The following is a 25,930-nucleotide window of genomic DNA, read 5'->3' on the forward strand; positions in this document are numbered from 1 at the left end:
AAACAGCAAATGTTTTCTTTCTCAGAACTTTTATTTTGGTGTGGCTCACTAGTAACCTGTGCGTAACACCCTCTTTTACACAAGTAGGCACACGACAGTGGAGTTGGAGTATCATATGAGCTTCCTGACATCCCTCCTCTGCAGTGGGGTTCCCCTCAGCCCATCTCATTCTTCTCTTGATACAGACTGAATGTTAAAACTGCACTTTGTCTGACACTTCTGGAAATTGGTGGCCACCTTGTTGGTCCTCATTTATACAAGGAGACCTCTCTGCCTTGCTGGTCTGGAGGCAGGAGCTTAGGAATAGGACTTCCTGGTACTGTTAAGTGAGGCTGTGTTGCAGGCCCACTCTCAAGCATAGCCATTTGATTTGGGATGCCTAAAGCATTAAGAAAGCTCAGTTCTTGGGCCTTTGTCCAGTGCAACCTGAAGGGCCTGAATTGGAAAACACTTAAACTAAATGGAAGGATTCCCATTAGAGGAATAAAAGACCATGAAGCAACTTCTGAAGCATTGTCATGTTGAATTCCTTGAGAAGGAGGAAAGTGAAGATGAGATGATGTAGCAAATGTTTTACAGCTCTCCCATACACAGAGCTGGCTGAACCACCACTGCGGTCTTACGTGCTTGCTACCAGGTTACTTCATTCATAGATTTCATTCCACACTCAGGCTCATTGGCTTAGGCTGATTTACTTCCTTTGACTTGTGAGGTGCTCTTATCTGTCCAGGGGGAGACAAAGGTGTGCTGAGGCATGTGATATTTTATTTTATTTTATTTTATTATTTATTTTATTTTATTATTTATTTTATTTTTTAATCAGAACAACTTTTTCAAAAATAAGATAGCTCGTTTCCTTCAGCAGTTACAAAAATTAAGTAACTGTTAACATCAAGTTGTTCATTAAACAGCTACTGCATGTACTTACTGAAATATGTTCAATTATTTCTGAAATACTTAAGGTAAAATATACTGAAAAAGTTAATCACAGCTTGCTTTCCAGGGTTGTAATATATCTGTGTCTTATCTACACTAAGATTGACTATAAATGAGAATATCCTACCCAAACAAACATATGCTTACCCTGGAATTATGAATCATAAAAATCCAACAAATCTAAAAGAAGCCAAGAAGCAGCTATCCGTGTAAATGCAATTAAAAATTGTTCACTGGTACTTAGATTTTTATCCCTACTTTTCTCATCTTCTCTGCAACTCTTTCCCATGTAATTAAATTGCTTTTATTTTTTTAATGAACTATTAAACCACCAAGAATATGAGTAAAATTCCATTAATTTTTTTTAAATGTTGCATAAAAAAAAAAAAATCAAACTCTTTCATAAACTTTTAAACAAAATACTCAAGTGAAGCTTCCTTTAGTTATGCTGATCCTCCTTTTCAGGTTGCTGGTATATTCTTACTTGGTTAGACGCCACTCCTGTTTAGCAAGTAATGTACAATTATTTGAATGTAAGCACATAAAATATATTTTCTGTTGTTGTTTTCCTAGCCAAAGGAGATGAGGCTTTAAAATTATTTCTGGCTAGCTTGTAATAGCGAGGCTGTTAAAAACCTGGGGAAGTGTCTGAACAGTTTGTCCTTTGCATCTTTATCCATAGTTTTCTAACATCTTGGGATCCCACCATGTATTTAATTATTCCTGAAGCTGAAAAGCTGCAGAACTAGTATACAGGGAGGAGGGAAGAAGGAACGTGGAAAGCTTAGTACCAACATAAGAACCCTCAAAATATGCAAAATGCTCTATTAGGAGCAGAAAACTGAAAAATCATTCTCTTTACCCCCAGTGGATTAATGTAAATCTAAGGAAGAATAGCCAAGAAGTCAAATCTTACCTATACAGAAGTACACCTTCCTTCCATTTTGAAATACTGGAATATCATGCAATTGAAGTGGGTTTAACAAGCACAAATCCAGTATGACATGGAACAAATGGCTTTTCTGGCATGTAATTCTGGAGCAGGAGCACAAAAACTCTGGGAGCCACTACTCAAACAGGATTCCTGTGCCAACCTTTCCCTAGCCCAAGAAGCAGCTGTGGCTGCTTTCTTTCAGTGGGGTTTGAATATGCGGTGTGGGGGGTACATAGACATGAAGCTGAGCTCCCAAAAGCCCACAGCATTTATGTATTAGTTAGCTTTTGGAAAAGCTTTACCTCTCACTAAACTCATTTCTGTGGTGCAGGTTCAACCAGAGCTAAATACAGCTGATCTCCACGTGCTCGTGGAATACTCCCACTGTTTTATTCACAGCAGCATTAAGTAGCTACTGAAATATTAGACAAACTTCACATGAGGCTGTGAAAGAGAAGCAGGAAAATGTAGCTGATGTATTCATGGAGACAAGCTGTTACCAGCATGTAAAAGTGGTAGGTAGCTTTGAAAGTTTCCTGAACCAAGGGGAGTTCTCAGGAGCTTAGCAAATGCCGCCTGTATGTGCGAGAAATTGAGTTTTTGCAAATAAAGTACTGCCTCTGTTCAAAGTTAAGAAGCCCTGATCCAATTTATGTTGCAAGATTTGGCACCTTGTGGGCTCTGATGCCTTTCTGGAAGATGTGCTTTCATTAGGTATGTTATTGGGCTCGCTCCAGGGCATGTAATGAAATTCAGCAGTGTGTATGTTTGTGTTGCTGGCTGAACAGGGTGATAGGAGTTTCCTCTGGTCTTCATCTAGCGCTTCCATAGCCTAAATCCTTGGAGGGGATGAATGAATAAAATAAATATGATTTCATGGTAGCTGAAAACCAAATGCTTTTTTAAAGGAAAAACATGTAATAAAAATTTCATCAAAATATACGCCTTTAGTGTTCAAAGGAGTCCAGGTAGCTTTCTCTTATGAACATTGCCTTAGACAATGGAGGTGGCTTTTTTTTTTTTTAATTTTTTTTCTTTTAAAGTTACCTAGTCCAAAACATTGTGTGCTCCTCAAAATCTTTGTCATTCTGTGGAAATTGTGAGATGATTGTTTTGCATGCACCCAAGCCTTTCTTTGCCATTTAGCTCCTCTCCAGTCAGAACCAGTTCATTTCTGAAAGCATGAACAGACTTTCCTGATAGATGTTACTCTATTCTTTTAGAGCCCAATTTACCTATGATGCAGGTTCATGTGTTAAAGTATGTACCTCTGAACAACAAAATGACCCTCATAGCTCTTTTATTCAAAAAGAAAGGGAGGGATGAAAGTACTCTTCCCTCATCAGTTTGAATCCAACCTGCTAATCTGACTTCTCTAGGACTGCATTGCAAAGAGTAAGTTCTGGCTAGGAAGAGGTCCTGGGGAAAGGAGAGAAACATTCTAACATTTGTCTTTGTCCTTGCTGTTGAATCTGTGGAACAGAGCAAGGGAGACATGAAGATTTCGGACAGAAGGGCCCTGTTGGTGCAGGGACCACCTGAAGCACTCAGCACAAGTAGCAATGTCTTATTTTTCTTCTTCATTAGGTTAATAATGTCAGTATCAAAGCACAGAGTTAGGCTCCTAAATTGTAAAGGGGTGAGATTTAAGACACAAATTTTTAATTTCCCATTGATTTAGTAAGTTTTCATTTGCTTGGAAAGCTGACTGTTTTATCCCTTGAAATGTTTTGACTTCTCTGTACAAACTAATTGAGTGAATACCATTCCTGACATTCTAGTTCTGCGCTCTTCACTCACACACTGCGACATTTCCAACTTTGACAAAGATCGTTTGACTCAGTATTTGTTTTTATACATTAGTGAATACTTCCCTCTGCAGGAAACTGTAAGTCAATAGCAGCTGTAGCCTGTGGTAGTGCAGAAAAAAACATTCAAGACCTGAAGTGGTAATTCTTGTAGTTAAAGAAATGGGTACTTGTTTCTTGGCCAGCTGCCCTGGTGGTATGGCTGTGTTTTACCTAAGTTTTCCATCAAGGTATTTCCACTGAGTCTCACAGATTTTCACTGGCTCTTGACAGCAAGTACTCTGCCAATATCCACACTGAATATTATAACTTTGGCCAAAGGTGCTTAGAAATACTAACCTCTTTGCGTGGTGGGATGAGAACAGGAGAGAGAGAGAGAGAAAAGATGTTCATGTCAGACACATTCTGCCGTGGCTTTTTAAGGGAATTTGACTTCCTACCTAAACTGAGCTGTAACATACAGACCAGCCTCAGTGAGCTGCAGTTTGCCTTTGTAAACACTTGATTCTCATACTGATTAACTTCAATTTCTGATTATCACTGTCAACAAATAGCTGACAAGCTCCTGTGCCTGAATGACCTCCCCCCCCCATGTAAAAAATGGCAATACTACACGTTCTTTCTGGAGCACCACAAGCTTGTAAGTGTGGAGTATGATCGCTGCTGTTTGATCTACAAGCCAGTACTGTTCTCAGTGGCTATTACCTTGTATTTTCAACTCTTTCGAGTCTAGAACTTTACCTGCTAGCTCAGCATCACTGCATTCTCCAAATGTAAGACTGGAATTGAGACCAAACTACCTTATTTTTGTTGCCTTCTTTTTGAAGATGTTTAGGTGTCCTCACACTTCTTTAAATTCCACCCACCTCTGAGCAGTATGTGTAACTTTCTTCCTAATTCTGTACACATATTTGCATTTTAGAGTCCTAAAAATTCCACCTAGCTTAACAGTGTGTGTGTTTTTGTTTTTATGTATTATGTTTTTTTTAATATTATTTCTATGGCTGTTGTTTATAGTTTGAGACAGAAAAGCCTGTTTTCAAGAAAAGGACAAAGATTATAAAAATTAAGCCCTTCTGTGTGTAAGGCCAAAATTGTATCAGTTGGATGACAGAAGACCATTTAAACAAAAAATAAGCTATTACTGAGATACACTTGGATATTTTTATTTTGTTTGCTGATGAATGCCTCTATGTGGTAGTTTTGCAGTCGCCTTTGCTTTTATGGCCCTGCTTTGGAAGTGGCATGCCTTCGCCATGGTCCTGTATGTCTGGCACCATTGCTGATGCCCTGGTGCCATCAGGTGGTTTGAGCAGTGCTTTCATGGGGCAACGTGGGCTTTGCCTCCTGAGGATGTTATGGGTGTTTAGTTACTGCAGTACTGAGTGTCGCTGGTGATGTAGGAAGGAGGGCACAGCTTTTTACTTTTTCTGACTGTTAAGCTTAATAGTACACCCACAGATAACTAACAACTATTTCAGGTTGTAGCATCTCCTAACAGCCTTGTTAGCATGGTGAAAAACTGAGAGGGGTAGAAGAACTAAGTGATTGTTCTAAACTGTCCTTCATCTTGACTGTTTTAAGTGCAGGACACTTGTATCTAATAGTGCTAAATCATCATCTATTTTCCTTCCTCTTCCTATTAAGTTGAACACCAAATAGCTGCTAAACTATCTGGAGAGGCTAAGCTGATCAGCAACAACTCTATTAAGGAATTCAAAGGAACAGATTTGTAAAACTGACTTCTTGGGGGTTGCTTTCACCTTAAGGTTGTGTTAATTTAGTAACTACCAGCTGACTTGTTCTTTAATAGTTTTCTATTGAAAAGAAATTCCTATTAATTTAGCAACTTCCCTTTGTGTTACTCAAAAAGACACTAGCTGCTGGTGACAAATGGCCTTAGCTTCCCCCAGAAAAACACAGGGTGGAAGATGCGGGCTGTTGCCCACAATACATTTGCTTCACAACATTGGCATAACCATGTGCCAAGGCTTAAAAAAAGGAATAGATAAGAAGGAAACTAAGATTAAGGACCACCCTTTCTTATACAGGGCATTTTTTTCAATGCAGTGGGTTTAGTGCAAGGGAACTTGAGCAAAACTTAGTTTCAATGCAGTCAGTGACATCTGCTTTCAGAAGGACTTCTACTTTCTACACTGATTTTAGAACAGGACTCTATATAGATCCACCTCTATCAGTGTTATACAATAGTACTGTAAAATACATGGCAAAGAGAGAATATGGTTTTGCAATGTTTTTAGAATACATTTTTTTCCAAAAGGTTAATAAGCTCCAGTGAGACTTTTATAAATATGAAAAATATGCTTGCATTTTTGAACACTGATTATAGAGAGTTTTAATGATGTGTTCTAAATAAACTTCAAAAACATTGAATTACAGCAACGTAGTGCTACTGCTTATTCCTTACACCTTTGTTCTTATCTGCAAAACAAAGACCAAACTGTGGCTGAAGGCTGCACTTCGCTTATAGCTGCCCAGTACTCGTTACACTCAAATGTTTGATCGTGCTTTTGTACAGTCAAGCTTACTGGGAATACTTAAAATAATTGCAAAAGGTACATGCTTGTGTTAATAATGATGGAAGTTGCTGGTTTGTAGCAAAACTGCTTTTTGTACGAGACCTTCAAATATGGGTGCAAGGTTACAAACCCAGATTGGAAGGATGGGTAGTATTGCAGGTCTATAAATGTTTTGGTATTATGCAACCTCTGTGTACTTCATCACCTGACTCCTGTAAGTAGTTAACCATGCTCATTGTATCAGGTTTCCATTAGAAGGACCACAGAACATTGTTTTATCAAGTCTTTCTTGCACCTGTGAAAAGTCTATTGTATTTTAAGGTGTCAATTAGAAAACCTTGCCCTAAGAACGTGAATCTTAAGCAAGATTCATGACAAAAACAAAGCTTGTTTCAGCAGCTTGTAGAGGGCAATTCTCAAGCTGCCAGGCATCACTATGATCTTAGTTCCACCCTACTTTATCAGCATGATATGGTATTATTCTACCTCAGATACTGACTTCTGTCTTGGCCTCAGGGACCACTCACTTTAAACACAAAGTTAAGCAAGCCCCCTCTTCTTTCCTCTCAACAGAATTTCTTAGGAAATTTTAGGAGTTTAACAGCTTTTGAGTGTTACAGAAGCTCCTAAGCAAACACACTTTTAAAAAGGGTGTTTTCATTTTCTTTTTTCACTTAGACTTGTGTGTTCAACAAAGCATCTGAACTGGAGCCTCTGGCCAAAGTTTGCTACTGGAGAGAGCAAAACAAACCTTACAAAATATGTTTACAAAGGTACTATATGTACATTTCTAATATTTAAGTAAACACACGGAATATTAACAGCATAAATTTAATATCAATGTTCCAATTCAAGTACAGAAGTCAAAAATGATTTCAACATTAAAAATTACAACACTTAAAACACCTACGTAGCTAATATGAAATACAAATAAAATTTAACTACTCTATCAGTACCTAAATTAACACAAAAAAATTCAATGTATTGATGAAACATGGTCAACTAAAATATGTAACGTCAATATTTGACTGAATTAAGAAAAAATATTCAACTTTAAATCTCTCCATTGCATTGTTTTCTGTCTACATAATATTATTTTTTTGACAAGCTCTTCAAACAAAACAGCTTACAACCAATACTTGTATAAGTCAGGCCGTTAGACTCTTAACATAAGCTATTTGGCCCATTCCTTGACCAGGAACTGAAACTACATACCAAGTTTAAAAAGGAGGTTGATCCACTGTATTTGTTTCAGGAATAAAAGGAAAAAAAATTGTCATTCAATAAATAAGGCACTTTACTGAGAAATGCTGAATAGTTAACGCTACAGGAGTAAAGATAGCTCACTCAAAATGAGTTACATATACCCGATTTAAAAACTTAAGAACTATTTTCCATTTAATGCTAACAGAGATTTTTTGAAGCAGCATATGGCCTGATTAGAGTGAGCAAGCTGCTGTTCAACGTGACAACCACAGGCAAATAGAACTGCTGGTTACAAGGAATAACCTAGGTACAAGTAAGGCTTCCATGAACTCAGAAGAACTATGTGTACTTGTTACGGTCTCTCTCCTAGGACATGTATCTTATGTACAGTTCACTAAGCTGCAATTTTTGTGTCACACTTTTTTCTTTCGCCAATTTTTGTCTTAAGAATTATCTGAAGTGTTGAACCTGTGTTATGACTACAGCAATATACCTTACGTAGCCTGACAGCATGTTGACGTAAGGCCCTTCAAAATACCACTCCATCACTGACAATGCTATTCCAGAAGCAAAAATTTTTTTGGATGTGTTCTTCCTATAAAATTTGGCATTAAGTTACAGAAACAAGTCTTTTGAGTATCTCATTTGCATTTCATATTTGAGCTCCAACTGGAATACTGGGAATTATGTTTATGTATTAAAAGGCAGGGTTGCCAGGTTGTTTTGTTTTTTTTTGTTGTTGTTTTTTTTAAGTGTTTACTTCAGATTTATTACTTACAACTGAAACTAAAAAAATATTCTGTATGTAACTCACAATACAAGCGCTGGAATTGCACCGAATTATTTCAACACTAAAGATAAGCTACTGTTGTAGAAACTATTACAGGTAATAAAAATCTTTTAAACAAGTTCTCTCTTCAAAACAAATTTAACTAAAACGATTTAACATTCAATTGCACTAATCTTCAAAAATCAAAAGTTAAAAAAAATGTACTTTGAAAAATAATTCATCAAGAAATGTGTAATCTGAATTTCCAGTAATTGTGCATTAGTGTGGTGTTCTTTTTCCTTCGATGGCAAGATCCAGTGTAACAAATTTCAAACTTTTCAACTGCTCAACTTGTTCTTCATGGCAATTCAAGCAGAGTATGGTGCACAGTTCGCTGCAGGAAAAAGGAATAAAAAAAGGGAAAAAAGTTGGGGGAGAGAAGAGAAGACAACTTTTCATTTCAGCAAGCATACTGCATTACCTATTCAAAGATGAAATAAGGAATTTAGGATAATGGTGTAATGAAAGCATTCAGTGTCTTATCCCAATGCTGCATTCTTCCCTTTATTCTGCACCCCTAATATTAACTCAAATACTTAATGAAATTATATTTAACCATACTACTTTACCTCCACTGAGAACAAATTTTTAGTGAAGAAAACTTAAATAGGACAATGATCTAATAGGCATAAATTGTCTCAATTTCTTACATATAACGCTATCATAGCAGCAGTCTTTCATATTAATGCTTTAGGTCAAAGTGAGCATTAACGATGGAGTACCATGTTCTGCCAGCCCTACTTCATAAACAAACCTCTGTCTTCAGCATAATCAGCAACTGACTAGAAAAGCCCATTAAATTTACTCTTATTTTGAAGTTACTGACTCTACTGATGTCAGTCAAATTATTTCATGCATAAACATAGACCAACCTTGTTCTATCTTTCTGACTTGTTTTTCTCCAAGTTCTCCTACACAGGCCTAGATTTACAAGCTTATGGTCCCTGTCTGTGAGCAGCAGGGACAGAAAAATAACAATCTTTAGGACAAATCCTGGATGACTCAGATTAGAAGCTCCCAGCAATGAAGCTAACATGAAGCATGGATTTAACTTTATTTTCAAACTCCCTTATAAGCTTTTAAAAAGCTATCTCACAACACTCAGAGAAAATGGTAATCCCCATCTTAAAATGGGCGAAGCCTCAGCAATGACAGCCATTGACACATTAAATTCATCCACAGAGACACACACCAAAAAAAGAGAACATTTACCATCGTGGCGTATCATGCAGAAAGTTTAAAATAATGCTATTTTTATTTTCTTCAAAAGAGAGGAGGAACACAGACTTTTTTTTACATGGAACTGGCTCCCCAGAGAAATAGCCCCTATCATCAGTATAATAACAACTCTGGTTCTTAACACAAATCTAAACCTTATCTGGAAATGCAAGTGATTCAGAGATCAGTTTAAAGTCATTGTAGGAATTAAAACCCTAACTTCTGTGCTGTACTATCCAAGTGAACATCAGACTGGCTGATCCATCAGCAGGTCTGTAACAGGAGTGCTACAGTCTCTTTTGAAAACAGACACCGGACTAGGTATTTCTAAGAGCCTTGCTGGTCTCAAGGTTATTTTGCTATATGCACACCCCCAACTGCTCTAACTAACAGCCCAAACAGTAGTGCTGAGAATGTTTTTGATGGACAGAAAACTGCAGCAAGTAATCTTGGGATGTTTGCTCATTCCTACTATCTCACTGGTGCTTTTAGGGACAGAAAAAGCATATGGTTGCTTCAGGATTGTGACAAGAACAATTGTGTAAGCCATCTGATAAATATTTAAGATTTAAATTCATACTGTAAAAGGAACATCCTATACTACATTATAAAAATCACAAACAAAAAATACCAACCACCACTTATGATTGTATTTGATAAAGCCAGTAAGTTACATGTATGTATTTTTTAAGCATCTTACCTTTTGTACTCAGCTGTTAATTGTTCGAACAGCAATAAAGGTAATTTTTATAACACAAACCAAGGCAATGTCGAAGTAAAGAAAATGCTTATAATGAAATAGTAGAAGAAAAAAAATCAACTGTGACACGTTTAAGTTAAATGTCCCAAATCCATGACAGAAGTCTACCAATACAACTGTTCAAAAAGCCAGATGCTGAGTATACTCTTGAACTAGTTTACATAAGTTTTATCCTTGATTTGTGAATTGCTACTGCATGCGATAGTTAAAAAGCTTAAACAAGTGAATCTGAAGTAAGATATGAAACTCAATCCACTCACTTCAGAATGCATGCAGTAAACAATACCACATGGTGAACTGGAATTAAACTGCTACTTATATGCTCTAATAAGCCACTAAAATGCTTTTCCTTGATTCACAGATGTAGTAGTATCTTTACTTTTCTAGTGCTTCTAAATGCTTTCTTCTACCTGAAAATTAACTTCTTAAAGTGTGTCACAGTGCGATGTCACGTGGAATAGCAGGTGCAGGGGAACAAAGGATATTTTATTGTTGAATACACTTATAAAACCTGGCAGATCCCTAAAACTGAGGAAATTTTAATGAAACTTCTTCCCCATAACTCCCAAGTCAGATTCAGCAGGGAGAAACCTCCCAGGACCCAGCCTCTTGCTGCAGAGAGTATTATCTTAAGGACTAGAAAGAGATTCTACCATCTTCCAATGTGCTACATAGGTCTCCATGTGCTGATGGAGTCTCCCTGAATGAAATTTTAAATTGTAAATTCAGGAGACCATTTGCATCAGCACTGGAAGAATGATACACTGCACAGACATCTTGTAACACAGAAACCTTGACACTATATGAACCAAATTGTTAATAACCAGATGGATAGTAGCAAAGCTTACTTAATTGTTATAGGACAGTATAGGATTTATAGTTCTCTCACCAGATTTGTGAAGAAATTTGATTTTTAGGAATGTCTAATCAAGAAAAAAAAGTAACTAACTGCTGTGTAGCCATGCAACAGCCCTTCATAAACCCTGCAACACAGGATTAAGGAGAAGCAGCTTGGACAAAGTCTAAAAGGAAACAAGACACAAAACATTTGTGTCTTGTTCCATAAAGACATCAAAACTGTAGTTCTGTCTCTTCTAACGAGAGAAATAACGTGATGTCCAGTACATTTTTAATAGAGCAGTTTGCTTAAGTCTCATTTTTTGTTTCCCATTACTATATAGGGAATATCACAGAATGAATCACAGACCAGCTCAGGTCGGAAGGGACCTTAGAGATAATATAGTTCCAACCCCCCTGCCATGGGAAGGAATGAATCATCACATCAGTACAGAGCTCTGCCGGAAATTAAGAGAATTTTTTTATTATTATTTTTAAACCTCTTTAAGGAAATCAAAACTTAAAAAAATAAAGGAGTTCTCTGGTAAATATAAAGGAGTTGTTTCAAGTTGAGGGACTATATTAACTACGGTCAAGAACCATGTTTTCTTACCCCGGTAATCTAATAATAATTTATTCTGCACAATGTTCCCCTGAAATCAGATGGGCTACCTAGAAAATATTGAACATTAGCAAAAAATACCGTTTCTTTCCTAAATGCTTTAGAATCCTAACAGAGAGAGTTTTGAATTGAGTACTTTATTTCTTACACTAAGTGGTCAGGCAGTTGGACTCGACCTTTGTAGGTTCCTTCCAACTGACTATGCTAAGTTCTCATTTTTTGTAGAACATATGAAGTTTTCCATTTTAAATGTTAACTATTTATAAGAAAAACATAAATAGTAATTTATTTTGCAGATAAACAGTACAAATAAAACTTTAGTTTCTAGATGTTTTGTCTATCTTCGTGTTTTACAAGACATCTGATGTTTTGTTATCAAGAAAGGCAATACTATATTTTTTTAACTTGCTTAAATAAATGAAGAAGGTCTTCACTTGGACCAAGTATATATAGTTCATGTATTTTTCCATCTACATTTAGTTTCAGCTGGGGGAGAAGGAGAGGAGAGAGCTGATCTTAATCAAAAAAACTTTAGCTAAATAACAATATAGACTTGCATTTTTGTAAACAAGAATTTGCCAAACATCTGAATTACAATTCAGGTTCTCTCTCTCCAAAATACAGCAGTAAAAACAACACTAATTTTTAAGGAGGCTATCACAACATTCTAAGACTAACAAGATTTTAACAGAGTACTTACTAGTGCACAGTGATGTAATTTCCACCAAAAACACTATTTTGGGACTATGTAAAACAGAGTCCTGCTATAACATGGATTTGGTACAAGACTATGAAAGCTTTACTCTTTTTACTCATAACAGAAAGAAACTGAAGGGACTATCCTCAGCCTCCAAAATAGATCACGCAAATGAGTAAGATGGGAGAGGAAGATCTACAACTGCAGGGACCTTCCTGAATCTCCATCACTTCCAGACAGGAACATGACTACAGCATACGCAGGAAACCAAACACTGGATGTGTTGGGTTGTTGTTGTTTTTTAATAAATAAATAGAAAATTGATAGTCAGTCACTAACCAAGCAGAGAAGTCACTAGTAAACACAATGGACCTCAGTGCTACAGTTACATCAGAAAAGCTTTTCAGAACTCTTAGATATTAAAGCACCTGTATGTTTACTAAGTATAGGGGTCACAGCTACCTAACGCTGTATTTATGCCTGCACGCACTATTACAGTTGACTCCATTTTGATACGTCCATTCTAAAATAAATGCTTATCTATGCAATTACATTCACCAAACAGAAGCTAGTATTTCACAAGAAAATGTAGTATATAAGAATTTATTTGGGTATAATTTAACAAGCAATTATATCCAAATACATTTCTTATACAAAAAAATTAACACAATTAAAATAAAGTCAGTTTAATGTGTAACCTAACAAACAAGTCAAAATTTCCTTATACCAGTGGAGTTCCACCAGCAGTAAGTAAAGCCAGAAATCATTCTTAGAAGAATGTTCTGCTTTTTCAGGCCTCAGATGATTACCTTCACTGAAGAAAGGGAGGTAGAAATTCTCCTGCAACTCAAATCTACACAACTTCAGGTTCTCCTTTACCTGTACTTCAAAGTCATCTGGATGAGCCAAATTGATTCCAGAACCTACAAAGCTGTATTAATGATGCAAGGTACCTGACAGATAAATAATGCCTCTCAACAGACTTTTTTTAGTTTCAATTTGGCTCTGCACTATTTCACTGCTGGTCTTGGAGCAGCTTCTGCATTAATTAATGCAGCTATATAGTCTCAAAATTGGAGCTGCCTCATGTCTAGTTAGCCTGAAGGACAGAGTCCAAAAAGGCAGGAGTTGGAAGCGTTACCAACCATGTTTTTCTACATGGGCACCACACTTGACAGGAAAGCGTAACTTGCGAACACCAAGGTGTCATACAACTTCTAGAGACAAGCCCACACTGAAACAATGTTCAAAATAACAGAGAAAGTAATCATTTCTTCTACAGGGCGTAGAGTTTTCTTTCTGTTCTGTTCCTTCCCTCTTACCCCTCCCAACCCAAACTGTAAACTGTCACCTTCTTCTGGACCTTCAACATGCAGTCTGGCTCCATATCCCCAAAATGAACACCTAGATATATAGTTTCCATATATTTAAATAAATCACGAACAGAACAAGGAATTAAAAAACTCCAGGCTTATCTAGTAACATTAAAATATAGCTTATTTGTCTTTCACTGAAATCGTGTCTGTCTTATCTGAGAACCATTTTCAAAATATTCAGGTGACACCAAGTGGTAAGTTGTTGTACTGCTATCTATTCAGAACTACTGTATATGGCAACAAGCAAGTACTGTTGATACAGAAATACCTGTTTTTAATAATAGAGCGCTTTATACTAGATACAGGAGATTAGTAAAGATGTCCTTACTATGTGAATATCCTGATTTCATATATCTTGCTTATTGTGTTGATAAAAAAAAACCCGCTCTAACATTAAAAAATAACTTTCTACTTGTAGCATAACATTTAGATAAAAATACACTATTTGCAATGACCAACAGAAAAATACTGAAGTTACATAATCAGTATTTTATGATTTTTACAATATTTTTTTTCTCTAAAAACCCTTATTCCTGCGGTTTCGGTTCTCCTTTTTCTTCTCTTGACTATATACAAGGTACACCCAAAATGTTCATGAAAAACAGACTGAGTATTCTCCAAACTCTACCGGGTGCATAACATGGTTGATAAAAATATATGTGTGTGTGTGTATATATATATATATATATATATATATATATATATATATATATATATTGTTTTGACATTCAACTTAAGTTGATCAAAATGTGAATGTTTACATAAAAAGAACTGTTTGTGTAAAAATGTGATCTTAGATCACCAGATGATCTCAAACAATAATACACCAATTCAGAGGAACAGAGACCTTTCTGAATCTACAAGGTCCTTCTACATACCCCAAGACTTACACATGGTAAGAGAGAAATATCAATAAATCCTCTTTTCTCATGGAGATTACCTGTACTCTATGTGCAGCACTGCAGCATCATGAAAAGTGTTTTCTGAAAACTGAGAAGTGCAGATTTACTTTGGCTGCCCCTCGATACTCTGCATTACGTAGCAACACCAGTAGTATATGCCTTTTTTTTTTTTTCCTCCTGTATTCTAGCAGGTTTCCAGGGATGGCATACCTACCCCATACCAGCTTTGAGGTGTTGACCAACCACAAGCTGCTGTTTTGCTTTTGTACTTACTGCTACTGTACAGAGTTAAGATGTTGACATTATTTCTGACACCATGTAACCTCAGAGATGTCACCTGGGGAGTGGGGCTGCACACCTCAAAAGGAAAGAGTTGCAGTAAGCTATTAAAACACTATCTACTCTGCAGAACATCTACAGCTTTCTTTAAAAAGCTCAGTGCCAGTCTACGCACAAAAAATAAATATATCCAAAGTAAGTCCAATTCATCTCCTTATCAACAAAAGAAATAACAAGATGCATCTTGTTGAAATTTTGTCTACCTTTGCAAGAAACAGGACTAGCTAAGACTGTCTTCTTCGGCTTTAAGAATTAAGAAACTTTGTCAAATCATGTATTTTTGCTTTAAGAAGCAATGTATGAGGAGTTACAAAACAAAACTTAATACATCTTGAAGTGTACCAAGTAAACCAAAACAAGGCGTAAGGAAAAAATGATTAGGGGAAGCCTGCCTTTACCAACAGTTTGCCTATCAACACCAAACGAAATATATAGCTGCAAAGTTTGTGACTGCTCAGCACAAATGATAGCACAAGGAACCTGAAATTCAATCCTTTTGCATTAAGGTCAGAAAGACAGTCTTCAACTTAATGCACCCTTCAAACCTTAATGAAAGTCATTATGGGGCAAAAAAAAACAAAAAAAAACAAAACAAAACAAAACAAAACAAAAAAAAACACGACAAAACCTTGACTCTGCCTTTCAAACACACAAAAAAAGACAACTACTGAAACAGCAAACAAAATAAGTACAGATATTCTCTTAACTTTTACAGTCACAATTCCTTTTTTCTTCCTAAAATAAGGCAAAAATTATGTTCTGCTGCTACCTCTTATACCTTCTGGAAAACTCATACTCTTGCCCCACTGTTTGGATAGTCTCTGGACTTCAGCATGGCACAGATTACTAAGAAGACTTTTTCATTCTGGTTTCCAACAGCTTTTCTCCATGTATTCTATTTTCAAATTCTCTCAGAGCAGCCCTTTCTCATTCACCTTAATCTACTTACATGACTTTTAAAAGAAACAAACTATAAACATTACAGAAAATTAAGCAGGCAACACCTTTATGTTCCTGTAAGAAAATTACTTACCAGCTGGAATTATTCTGGGTCATCTTTGCATACTTATATTTATAGCAAGTTGCTTCCGAGATGAAGTACACAGAGACTTTTCTCAAAATCATTGCTACGTACAAGCACACATACCCATGCAGCATCATTCAACATGTCAGACCATATGACAGACACTTCACTGAGTAAGAGGGATCTTCTGTCCCATCCAGCAACAGGTATTTGTTTCAACAGAGTATATTAACTTCGAATAAAAACTTCTGTAGATTAGATGGGGGGAAATACAGAAAAACAAAACACTATTTCTGCAGTCCTTAAAGCTATGTTTTGGTATTACAACAATGTGAAACACCAAACAGAGGTTTTTAAATCAACATGAAAAAGGTGTGTCTTTCAGAATTCAGCCACACTTGCTCTGAAAGAAGGCTGTGAATGCTTTGTGCTGAACCAAATCCTCAGAAAAGAGGATGCACAGAGACAACAGAAGAATAAAGAACATTCAGAGTTCAAAGATAACAACACAGCATTACCAGTACCAGGCCATTAGGTGGCTTTTAAAAATCCAAACCTGGGATTTGGGAATTCTGGTAAAAACTCATATCACTTGCAGTGCACATAGAACCCTGAAATGTTACAAAGCTTTAAAATACTGATAGTTTAAATTCACTTTAAAACATTTTCCCTTATAGAGCTTACAACTATAATTGAAGATAAAAAGCTCAACACACACTTCATTTTTTTTTTTTTTTTTTTTTTAAACTTGTTGCATTCTGGATTTGATATCAGCTGTGGATAGGCATTCTCAGTTTAAAATTCTCTCTTATAGAATTCTCTCTTATACTCCTCTGAGAAAGAATCACCAAAACAATTTCAAGCACACCTTTTTATAATGGTAGCTTTAAGCCACAAAATGGGCAGATATGCACGGCCAGATATGCAGGGAAACAAAGCACAGAATGGAGAATGCTGTCTTGAAGCATTTCTTAGGAAATGAAGTGTCACTAACACAGGAGCACACTTAACCTTGTGGTTATCATTTTTTCCCCTAAAAATTTAGGGTTACTGGACCAAAATTATTAAGTGAAGCCATTATAATAAACGCTTCTTTATCTAATCTCATTTATCCTCCCTTCGTATCTAAAAAAGAATCAAACCAAAAAATTATAACCAACAGCAGAAGATACTTTGAGAAGAGAAAGCAGTAAGCCATACATAATTTTACTTTTTTTTAAAAAAAAAAAAAAAAAACAACAATTATTCAATGTGGATGCATTTCTGAGCGCTGGATGCATGCACAGCTAATCAGAAATGACTATTAGCTGCATTGTGCAATCTTACCATGCCGCTATCTAGAGCTGCACAATCCAGCATCACCAAGCCCGATGCCTCAGACACTGCCTGTAAGGAATTTCGTGCCTTTCAACCTGCAAGCTCATGCCTCAGGAGGCTGACATTCTAACACGTTTTTCCTAAAACTAGAAAGTGTAAAAACCACTGTGGTCTCTTTAATATACTGAAATAAAAGTAACAGAAGTACAAACTGCCTGAAATTCCTAGATATTAGATAAGGCTTGTAGGTAACATGCCTATGGCCACTCCAAAACCCGAACTATGCCTTGGCCCAAACAACTCTTGCTTTGCCCCTCTTTTAAATGGTAATAAAAGCTACCTAAAAGTCTTTTACATAGAATAGGACAATGAACTAGTTTGTGTTAGCTGAACAGCCTATCATCTCCAATATAATTCTTCACGGAAAGAAAGGAAGCCTCTGGCTCTAGAAATAACTAGAAATATTTTTTAATGACAGAAAAATATTCCTGTTGCTGCACAAAAGTCTAGCAAGAATTCATTTCACAATACAGCACCTACAGATCTAGGCATGCTGAAAGAAAGCATGGTACTGATACACAAGAATATTACTGAGCAGATCAGAGAAGTCAAGTGACGGTTCATAATACCTGCAAACCTATAAAGGTCAGTCCTATCTCATCTTGAAATACACCAGGATGAAAAAGGAAGGGAAGAGAAAGTACATTTGCTGATAAGAGCAGATGGAATAAATTACACAAAGTTTCATCTGGAAATACATATTTTTAAAGCATATGGTATGTCTGTGTAACAGCCTTCAAATCCATTTACCAAAGGGCCGAAATTCTGATTTCATTTTGAATGTTTTATCAGCTGAGGGCTGCTACAACTACTAATGAAATGACATGGCACTAGAAATCAGTTCTGTGTTTTGGATGCTACAGCACAGTATTACAGAATTGAAAAATACTGGACAGGAACCAGATGTCAAACATTACATTTTATATTATTTTCGTATTTTGACTTCAAACAGAAGGAGGGATAATGGACTGTCAGAAATGCAATAATTTGCTTTCTCAGTTACAAGAAGAACAGATATCATAGGTTTTTATAATATTAGAACTTCTACTTTCTAGCAGCCACATTCTAATTTTAAGAAATAAATACAAATGAAGATGCTAAACTTCGAAAGAATTAAGAATAACTGTATCTCAGTTTTCTCCCTTTTTTGGTTTAGAAAAAATAATTAAAAAGCACGTTTCACTTCAAGAACCCTCCAATGATACCATTATAGTGCTGAAAATGTCTATAGAGAGCAATGCAAAAAGAGCTTTCCAAAACTATACACAAAGAACAATGTTGAAGTTAACTTTTTTAGCTTTGTTTCTTAAGAACTATTTAAAAGCATTTATGCTTACCTAGATGCAGAAGTGTCAACTGTGCTGCCAATTCCTTCGCATCTTCTAATGTTGTACAGAGTTTGTCTGGCATGAAGTAACTCTGGGAACCATATGCAATACTAGGAACAAGTACCTTGTACACCAAAAGTATTTTTCCATCCTGACTCGTGGTTGAATACAGGTAGTATTCTGGTGGTACCCAGTTATTTTTATAGCAAAAATAATCCAGGTGCATTACTGCAGAACTGAAGTGACTAGATTTTAAGGAATACATGCTAATTGGAGTAAGCTTTGTTCCTGGAAGAAATGGGTACGTACACCTTTCAACTTCAGGGGGGCTTGGACTGTGCTGCCCATTAAGACGAACTGAAAGGTTTGCTTGTTTCCATGCAGATTTTTGATGACCATCCTCTTTGCTGGGAAACCCTAAGAGACTTTCAGAACAGGGACTTATCTGATCATTAAAATGTTGCTTCCAAGTACTTTCTTTGTTAATTGGCTTTGCCAGTGTTACCTCAATACTAGCTCCATCAATGCACCTCCCATTCATTACAGACATGGCAGCAACTGCATCCTCTCGGTTGAAAAAATGAACAAAAGCATAGTCTCTCAGCTTCTTCACACGTTCAACCACTCCTGGCTTGAACTTGTTGAATTCAGCTTTAATCGTGTCTTCCGTAGTAGAGAGCATTAAATTTCTTACATACAACACTTTGACTCTCTGCATTGTTTCTTCATCAACTTCTTTCTCTGGGTCTGCCCAATCTACTTGAATAGTATGACCCCAGAGCTGGAACGTTCCTACAGCAAAGAAGCATTACATCAATAAGAAAGACGCAAAGGAAAACAAAGCCATTCTTATAGATTACCTCTCTAAGAAGCAAATAAATATGATGCACACCACCAGAAACAGACGGTTCTGTTGTCTGCCACTTAAGCAAAATTTGTAAAATGTTACTACCTGAAATAATTAAAGAAAATAATCACAACAAATGATTCTCTACGAAAATATTAAAGACCTGCTTCCAACCGTCTTTAAAATATGAAATATCAGTAACGTCATTCAAACCTCTCAATGAAAACAAGGGACACAATTTGAGCTCAGCTTTGAAAGAACACCTGTGCAGAGACTAGTACATGCAAATGAAGACTGGATGCTTGCCCAAGCCAATATCTATCTTGTAAATTGCAGTAACTTGTGTTAATAAAACGCTTTTTTTTTTGTTCTCAGAACTGCTTAAAACTTCACTTATTTTAAAAAATGATTCATAAACAAAAACTGTTTTAGCTGAAAAGCACTACTACAGTTTTGTAACTCTCAAAGTACAATAAATCAAAGAGAAAAGAGATTACTATTCACCTCCCCCCCCCAAAAAAAAAAGAGTTACGTATTCTGCTACCCCAGAATTTGATTTAATTAAAAAGAGGTTTACCTGGGATTAGCCTCCTTCTAGCCATTGCAGCTGCTCTGTGAGACTCATATTCTACGAAAGCAAAGCCACGATTTTTAGTTTTGTCAGTGGCATTTGGATAAACGATGACATCCACCACTCCTTCTGTAACTTTTTTCATTTCATTCAGTATTTCTTGTTTCTTCTTTTCTTTTGGAATAGCTCCAATAAATAGTCTGCAGTTGTCCAAGCTGACGCAGACACCAATAAACTTCCCTGGACGAATTTCGTAGTTGTTAAGAATCTTGATGGCTAGCTGGGCTTCCTCTTTAGCAGTGTACATTACAAAAGCATAGCCTCGATTCTCACCACTGAATTCCATCATCAGCCTAAACTCGTAGATCTTCCCAGCTCTCTCGAAAATAGGAACCAATTCATCTTCATACATATCACGAGGAATCTTACCCACAAAAACTTCACATCCACGAGGTGGTGGAGGACCTTCCCAACCTTAAAATAAATTGTCCAACAGAAACCTTAGTACAAATGCCAGACAGGCACACCTCCACACACAATCTGGGGTTGGGAGTTATTTACTTACTATCAGTCTCTGTTTAAAAGTGGTATGTTCTCATCTTATGTATTTATGTTTAAATACAAACTGTACACATAGGGCAATAGTCCTTTCTTTCCTTTTTTTGCTGTTTTTCTAAATTCTTTTTCAATTTCTTTCACTTGAAGTTGGATGACAAGCCACTGAAACTAACATTATTTAAAACACTGACAAGCTTGTTGTCAGAGTCTACATTTCAATCATTTTTTGCCCCTTAAAACTATGTGTTACTTATTAGTACAACTGATATGAGGTAACTCAATTGCTAGAGGAAGAACTTGTTTTACTTTCTACATTTAACATTTTACAATTTTAAACATTTCATCACACTTCTTGCCCACATTTTAAGAAGTTTTCGGAAGTCCCCAGAGCTTTTTGTCCCCCCTCAATACCACTCAAAAGGTCCAACATCTTGGTTTCACCATCTCCATTCATCCACTAAAACAAGAAATCCCTAAGGATGGTAGGATATGAAACCATCCTTTTTTTCAGTTCCCAAGAACACTGAATATTCTTCCTCCTAAAATGGATCAGTTTTCACATGCTGGAATTGGATGCTAAGGGGCAAAAAAAAGTAAAATCCACAGAACAGATCCATGCATCTTGTCCTTATGCCAAGCACATTGATGTATAATAAAGACTGTATCTCTGCCATACATGCCACATTCATACATGTTCAACAGATAATCTAAAAAATGAGTATACGCTTTTAAAAATACGGAGTAATGGTCCGTAATGATGTCATTTATTTTCCCAAAATCTGTATTAAAAAAAAAAAAATGGCTCATTTTTATTTTTTTAAGTTAGGCAAATAAATTAGAAAAGAGTTTCAACTCAGACAAATCATTCAATCATAACTAGTATATTTTTGAAGGCTTTGACAAGAAAGGTTCTCTACAGAAGAGAAAGCAAGGGGTACAAAACTGTTAGAAAAAAAAAATTGGTAACTAAGTATGAGTATGAAATGACAAAGCATAAGGAAGCAAAGGAAAATATGACAGTTATCAAGTTACAACAAGAAAAATAATTAAATGTTTCACTTTGGCTTGAATTTCACGATCACCTAAATATGATTTATTCTGTAATTAACTTACATTTTTTCCCTCACATACGTATCACCAAAGGGCAAGTAATTTACTCCTGAATTTAATTTTTATTTTTTTTAAATAGAACCACTAGGAAATTTTTGCTTTCTTGCAGATTAAGTTTATAAACTGTACACTAATTACACATATAAGAATATTATGTTTGCAGCAATCTAAGCAGAGGAACAAACAAAGTAATTAAAATTGTTTTGTTTTTTCAAAAACACTTTTCTGATATACTTTCCTCAAGTGACAAGAACCTTGCTACTGACAATGAAGGTGACGAAAAATTAAAAATAATTAATAAATCAGGTTTTATGGTTAATTTAGAGCCAGATCAACTGCTTGCTCTGGATAATATGACAGCCAAACAAACAGCATGGTAACAGAAAAACGAAGCTATGTCTCCTTCAACAGCAACATAAGCTTATATGAACTATGTCATAAACAATCAAGATTCACAAAAAAATTGCAAATAGTAATTGTAGTTTCTCAGAAACCATCTCAAACATCCAAGTCTCACTTGTCCTAGAAAAACGTTCACAGTTATTTAGGGCAACTTCCAGCCTAAGCAAATAAGAAAATACATGAAGACCTGAAGTAGACAAATAATTAATGTCAGTGAACAGATCTATGGAAAATATCTTGTCCAACAGATCTCATTTCAGGAAAGATTAACAAAGTCCATTAATAAACATACTTTTTACCAAAGGAATACACCTAATATTCTGTAACATTCTAATTAAAATTGTAATTTTACATTACACAATGTTTTCATTATGAGAAAAAAATATATTTATATATTAGCATAGAAACAGGCTGAATTCTCAGAAAGCAGCCAGCAAAGCCCTGCAGTTCTGTATTCAGGGCCATTTTCAAAAGAATTTCATTTGGCTCTCTTCTTCTATTTTACCAATGCTGATAGAAGTGGGCAGGTAATTTTAGTCAGGAAAAGCTTCTAAAGAGCAATCATTTTGATACAGCTGTCTGTTAAACTCCATGTAGGAATGAGCAGTAGAGCTCAGGCTTACAAACATGACTTAAAGCCATGGGATCACAGCTCACTAGGGAGAATGATCCAAAACAGCAGCACGAAGAATCTACCATCTTTCTGCTTGTGTAAATGCATAATCTGTCTCAAAAAGAAGAGTTACAGCCACAACTTATGGCAAAATTATTATATATAGGTAACTGACAGTATTGTTAGAGAGAATGGCAGGTACTAAATATCTTATCAGGAAAACTCAGAAAAACTATTTCAGACTAGAAAAAAAGCCTGAATTCAGCATGAAAGATGTTAACCATTTTAACAAACTAAGGGTAGAGTAGACAAACCCATCTTCCATGGCTCTCAAAATCAAAGCCAGATACTTTTCTGAAAATGCATTTTTGGGAAAAAAAAAAAAAAAAAAAAAAGTCATCAGGCTCAACACAGCAGCAACGAAGGAGAAAGTAAATACCCAAGAAGTTGAAACTACATGATTTAGAAACCACCTCTTTTCTTAAAACATTCTCAAGAACAAATAAAAGAGAATAAAAACCACAATGATGTTTTGGTAAAAGAAAACAAAACCATGTGTTCTAACTCTTGAATACAAGAACAATGAAAAAAATGTAATTAAGAAAGACACCTAATGAACTATTCCTCCTTCTGTATTTAAGTTTCTTCAATCAAAATGAAAACAACAAAAATCATTCGAGTTTTATCCATTTATTTCATAAGCTTTCAGCATTTCCAGCACAAAACATTAGTTTCACGCATCCCCATAATCATGCCAGTTGCATGCCCTTGCAAGGTCTTTAAACAAAAACACTCTTCATGAGTTCTACTCAAAACTAAGGGTATTGCTATTCTTAAACAAAAACCTCAACTTTGTGATCTCAAACGAAATGCTTACCTGGTGGAGGACCACCAAATTTTCTTTGCCCGTTTTCTTGAACCATGCTGTATCCAGTCTTCTCCATCAGGGCCAGTAAGGCCGCCTCATTCTGAGTACTACTTCTGGTTTTGCCACATCCATTCGTTGCAGCTGTATTTTCCTCATGCATATCTGCAACAGCTTCAACAGAATATCACAGATACTTCAGGTCAGGTAAGTCTAAGCTGTTGCCTGTATACAGAAACTACCAAAGCACGGAAAAACACAAGTCATGCTACATTTGGCTATTTAATGTGACTTTACTTAGCGTAAGACTGCAATCCTACATGCAATTACTATCATCTACATACTTGTTTTCAAAACACTGTTCCGTAGCTGTAATAATCTTCAACTTGAAGCAGCAATTATACATTCTGTTTTTTGTTTTTTTTATACAAATGGTATCACGACTATTTTCTAGGTATGCTGTCCTTCAAGTTACAATAATGAATTCTTTCATAAAGCTTGTTATCACAGTTGTATAGAGACCTAAACGCTACTCAAAGGGACAAATTCCTCTCTCTTATTACTCTATTTTATGGAAGTACCAATGATTTTAGAACTGGATTTGAGTCCAAAAAAAAGACTTCAGAAATGCACTAAGTCCATGCCTAATTAATGTAGAGAATTCAAAGAATTCAGGAACAGAAATAATTTAATTAAAACCAATATATAATAAAACTTGGCAGAACTGTCTGTCAAAACTAAGAAGCTGAGATAATTCCACCCCAGGGTCCTTATTTTCATGCCTTTATCCATTTTCACATCAAAACTGAAAAAGGTTTATCAATATCAAGCTTTTATCAAAAGACTTGTTGCTGCCATGACCGCTATTTCCCAGCGTGCCAAGATATCCTACAACAGCTTTAAGTTTCTGTTATCTAGGTCACAGGAAACTAATCACACCCAGAAAACCACACAGTAATTAAGAACTTTACTAGTCACACTACTCACAAAAGTCTGACTTCAAAGTCAGATTTTTTCCACTGACTTTCTCTCCTTGCCCTGTTTTTTCTTCTTTTCCCAAGATTTTATGCCGTAAGGTCCACTATACTTAGCCAATCTTCTTCAACACTTCAATCCCTGGTCCGTGGTCCGTCCACGTGGTATGTCCCTCATTCTCCAAAAGACATGCAGCCAAAAAAAAAAAAATCACCATGAGAAACATCAACTACAACTGTTTGTTCTTTAATGCCCTTTATATTTTTATCTTGCTTTGTCTTCAATAAATTGAAGCTTCACTAAGTAACATCCTGAAGAATTCTCCACTCCACCCCCACCATAAAAAACAGCTAATACCAGGCTTGATTTCACAAAAAACGTCTTGTCAAACCACAATTATCTGCTGAACAATGAAGTTTCCTTCATTGGACCTAGTTAAGATCTTCACTAGGAAAGTATATGGAAAGCAGAGAATAAAGGGAACTAAACCACAAAGAGTAAGCGTTTATGTGCCTGTCTCTTCGTTGGACTTCCCATCACTCAAGGTCCCAAGAAACAAATTAGCTCAAGTGCTGCACCAAACTTGAATTAATTCCATTGCTGCATTAAATTGATCAATGCTGCTGAAAAGGAAGAAGGATCCCGAAGCAGCTATAATTGCATTCATTTTCTACAGTCTGAAGCAGAAGTCACCTTGTCCTCTTCATCTTGTTACTCTTGTTTTTTTTGTACAAACTAAACTTCAGTGAACTTTTACTTCTAGCTTCATTACCCAAATGAGCACCATTATCTACACAGCTTATTTTTCACACAACAGCCATCCAGGTAACTTCCTACTGCTACAAAAAACAAGAATTACTAAAAATAAAGCCATACATAATAGGTAACGTAACAAAACTTATCCCACCCACCCTTTCACATAGAAGGGTATTCAGATGATTGTTTGTCACACTGATCAAGTTCTTGCCTCCATACTAAAGACATTAACCAGCCCCATGGTTGTTAGAAGTCTTACTGTTCTTCACTTAGATATTCCATTAAAACCACAACAGTTCCTCAATCTAAAGCAAGTCTGTGTACATTTATAAAGGTTTTTCAGAAGATTTATGCCATACTTGTGGCTAGACTGGTTTTATGATTAAGCCCCTTCCACCGCTACATTTAATGCATGTTATACTGTGATATTACTGTTCTGTGTTTGCATTATTTTGCCTAACAGCTTAGCCCCTTTAACCAAGCTTTGAATCACGGCCCTG

The 25,930-nt window shown here is 36.0% G+C and overlaps 1 protein-coding gene across 1 annotated transcript; it reads right to left on the bottom strand.

The window, feature by feature from the left end:
* Positions 1–8,554: 8,554 nt before the first annotated feature.
* Positions 8,555–23,862, bottom strand: RBM46 (RNA binding motif protein 46). Its single transcript, XM_032187124.1, has 4 exons — positions 23,712–23,862; positions 20,158–20,625; positions 18,743–19,525; positions 8,555–8,587 (listed from the first exon to the last, which is right to left on the bottom strand). Exons 1-4 carry the CDS (start codon positions 23,860–23,862, stop codon positions 8,562–8,564), a joined length of 1,428 nt encoding a protein of 475 aa, XP_032043015.1. The 3' UTR covers positions 8,555–8,561.
* Positions 23,863–25,930: the final 2,068 nt, after the last annotated feature.

Source organism: Aythya fuligula, chromosome 4 (genome assembly GCF_009819795.1).
Source record: "Aythya fuligula isolate bAytFul2 chromosome 4, bAytFul2.pri, whole genome shotgun sequence".
In the NCBI taxonomy this organism is placed as follows: Eukaryota; Metazoa; Chordata; class Aves; order Anseriformes; family Anatidae; genus Aythya; species Aythya fuligula.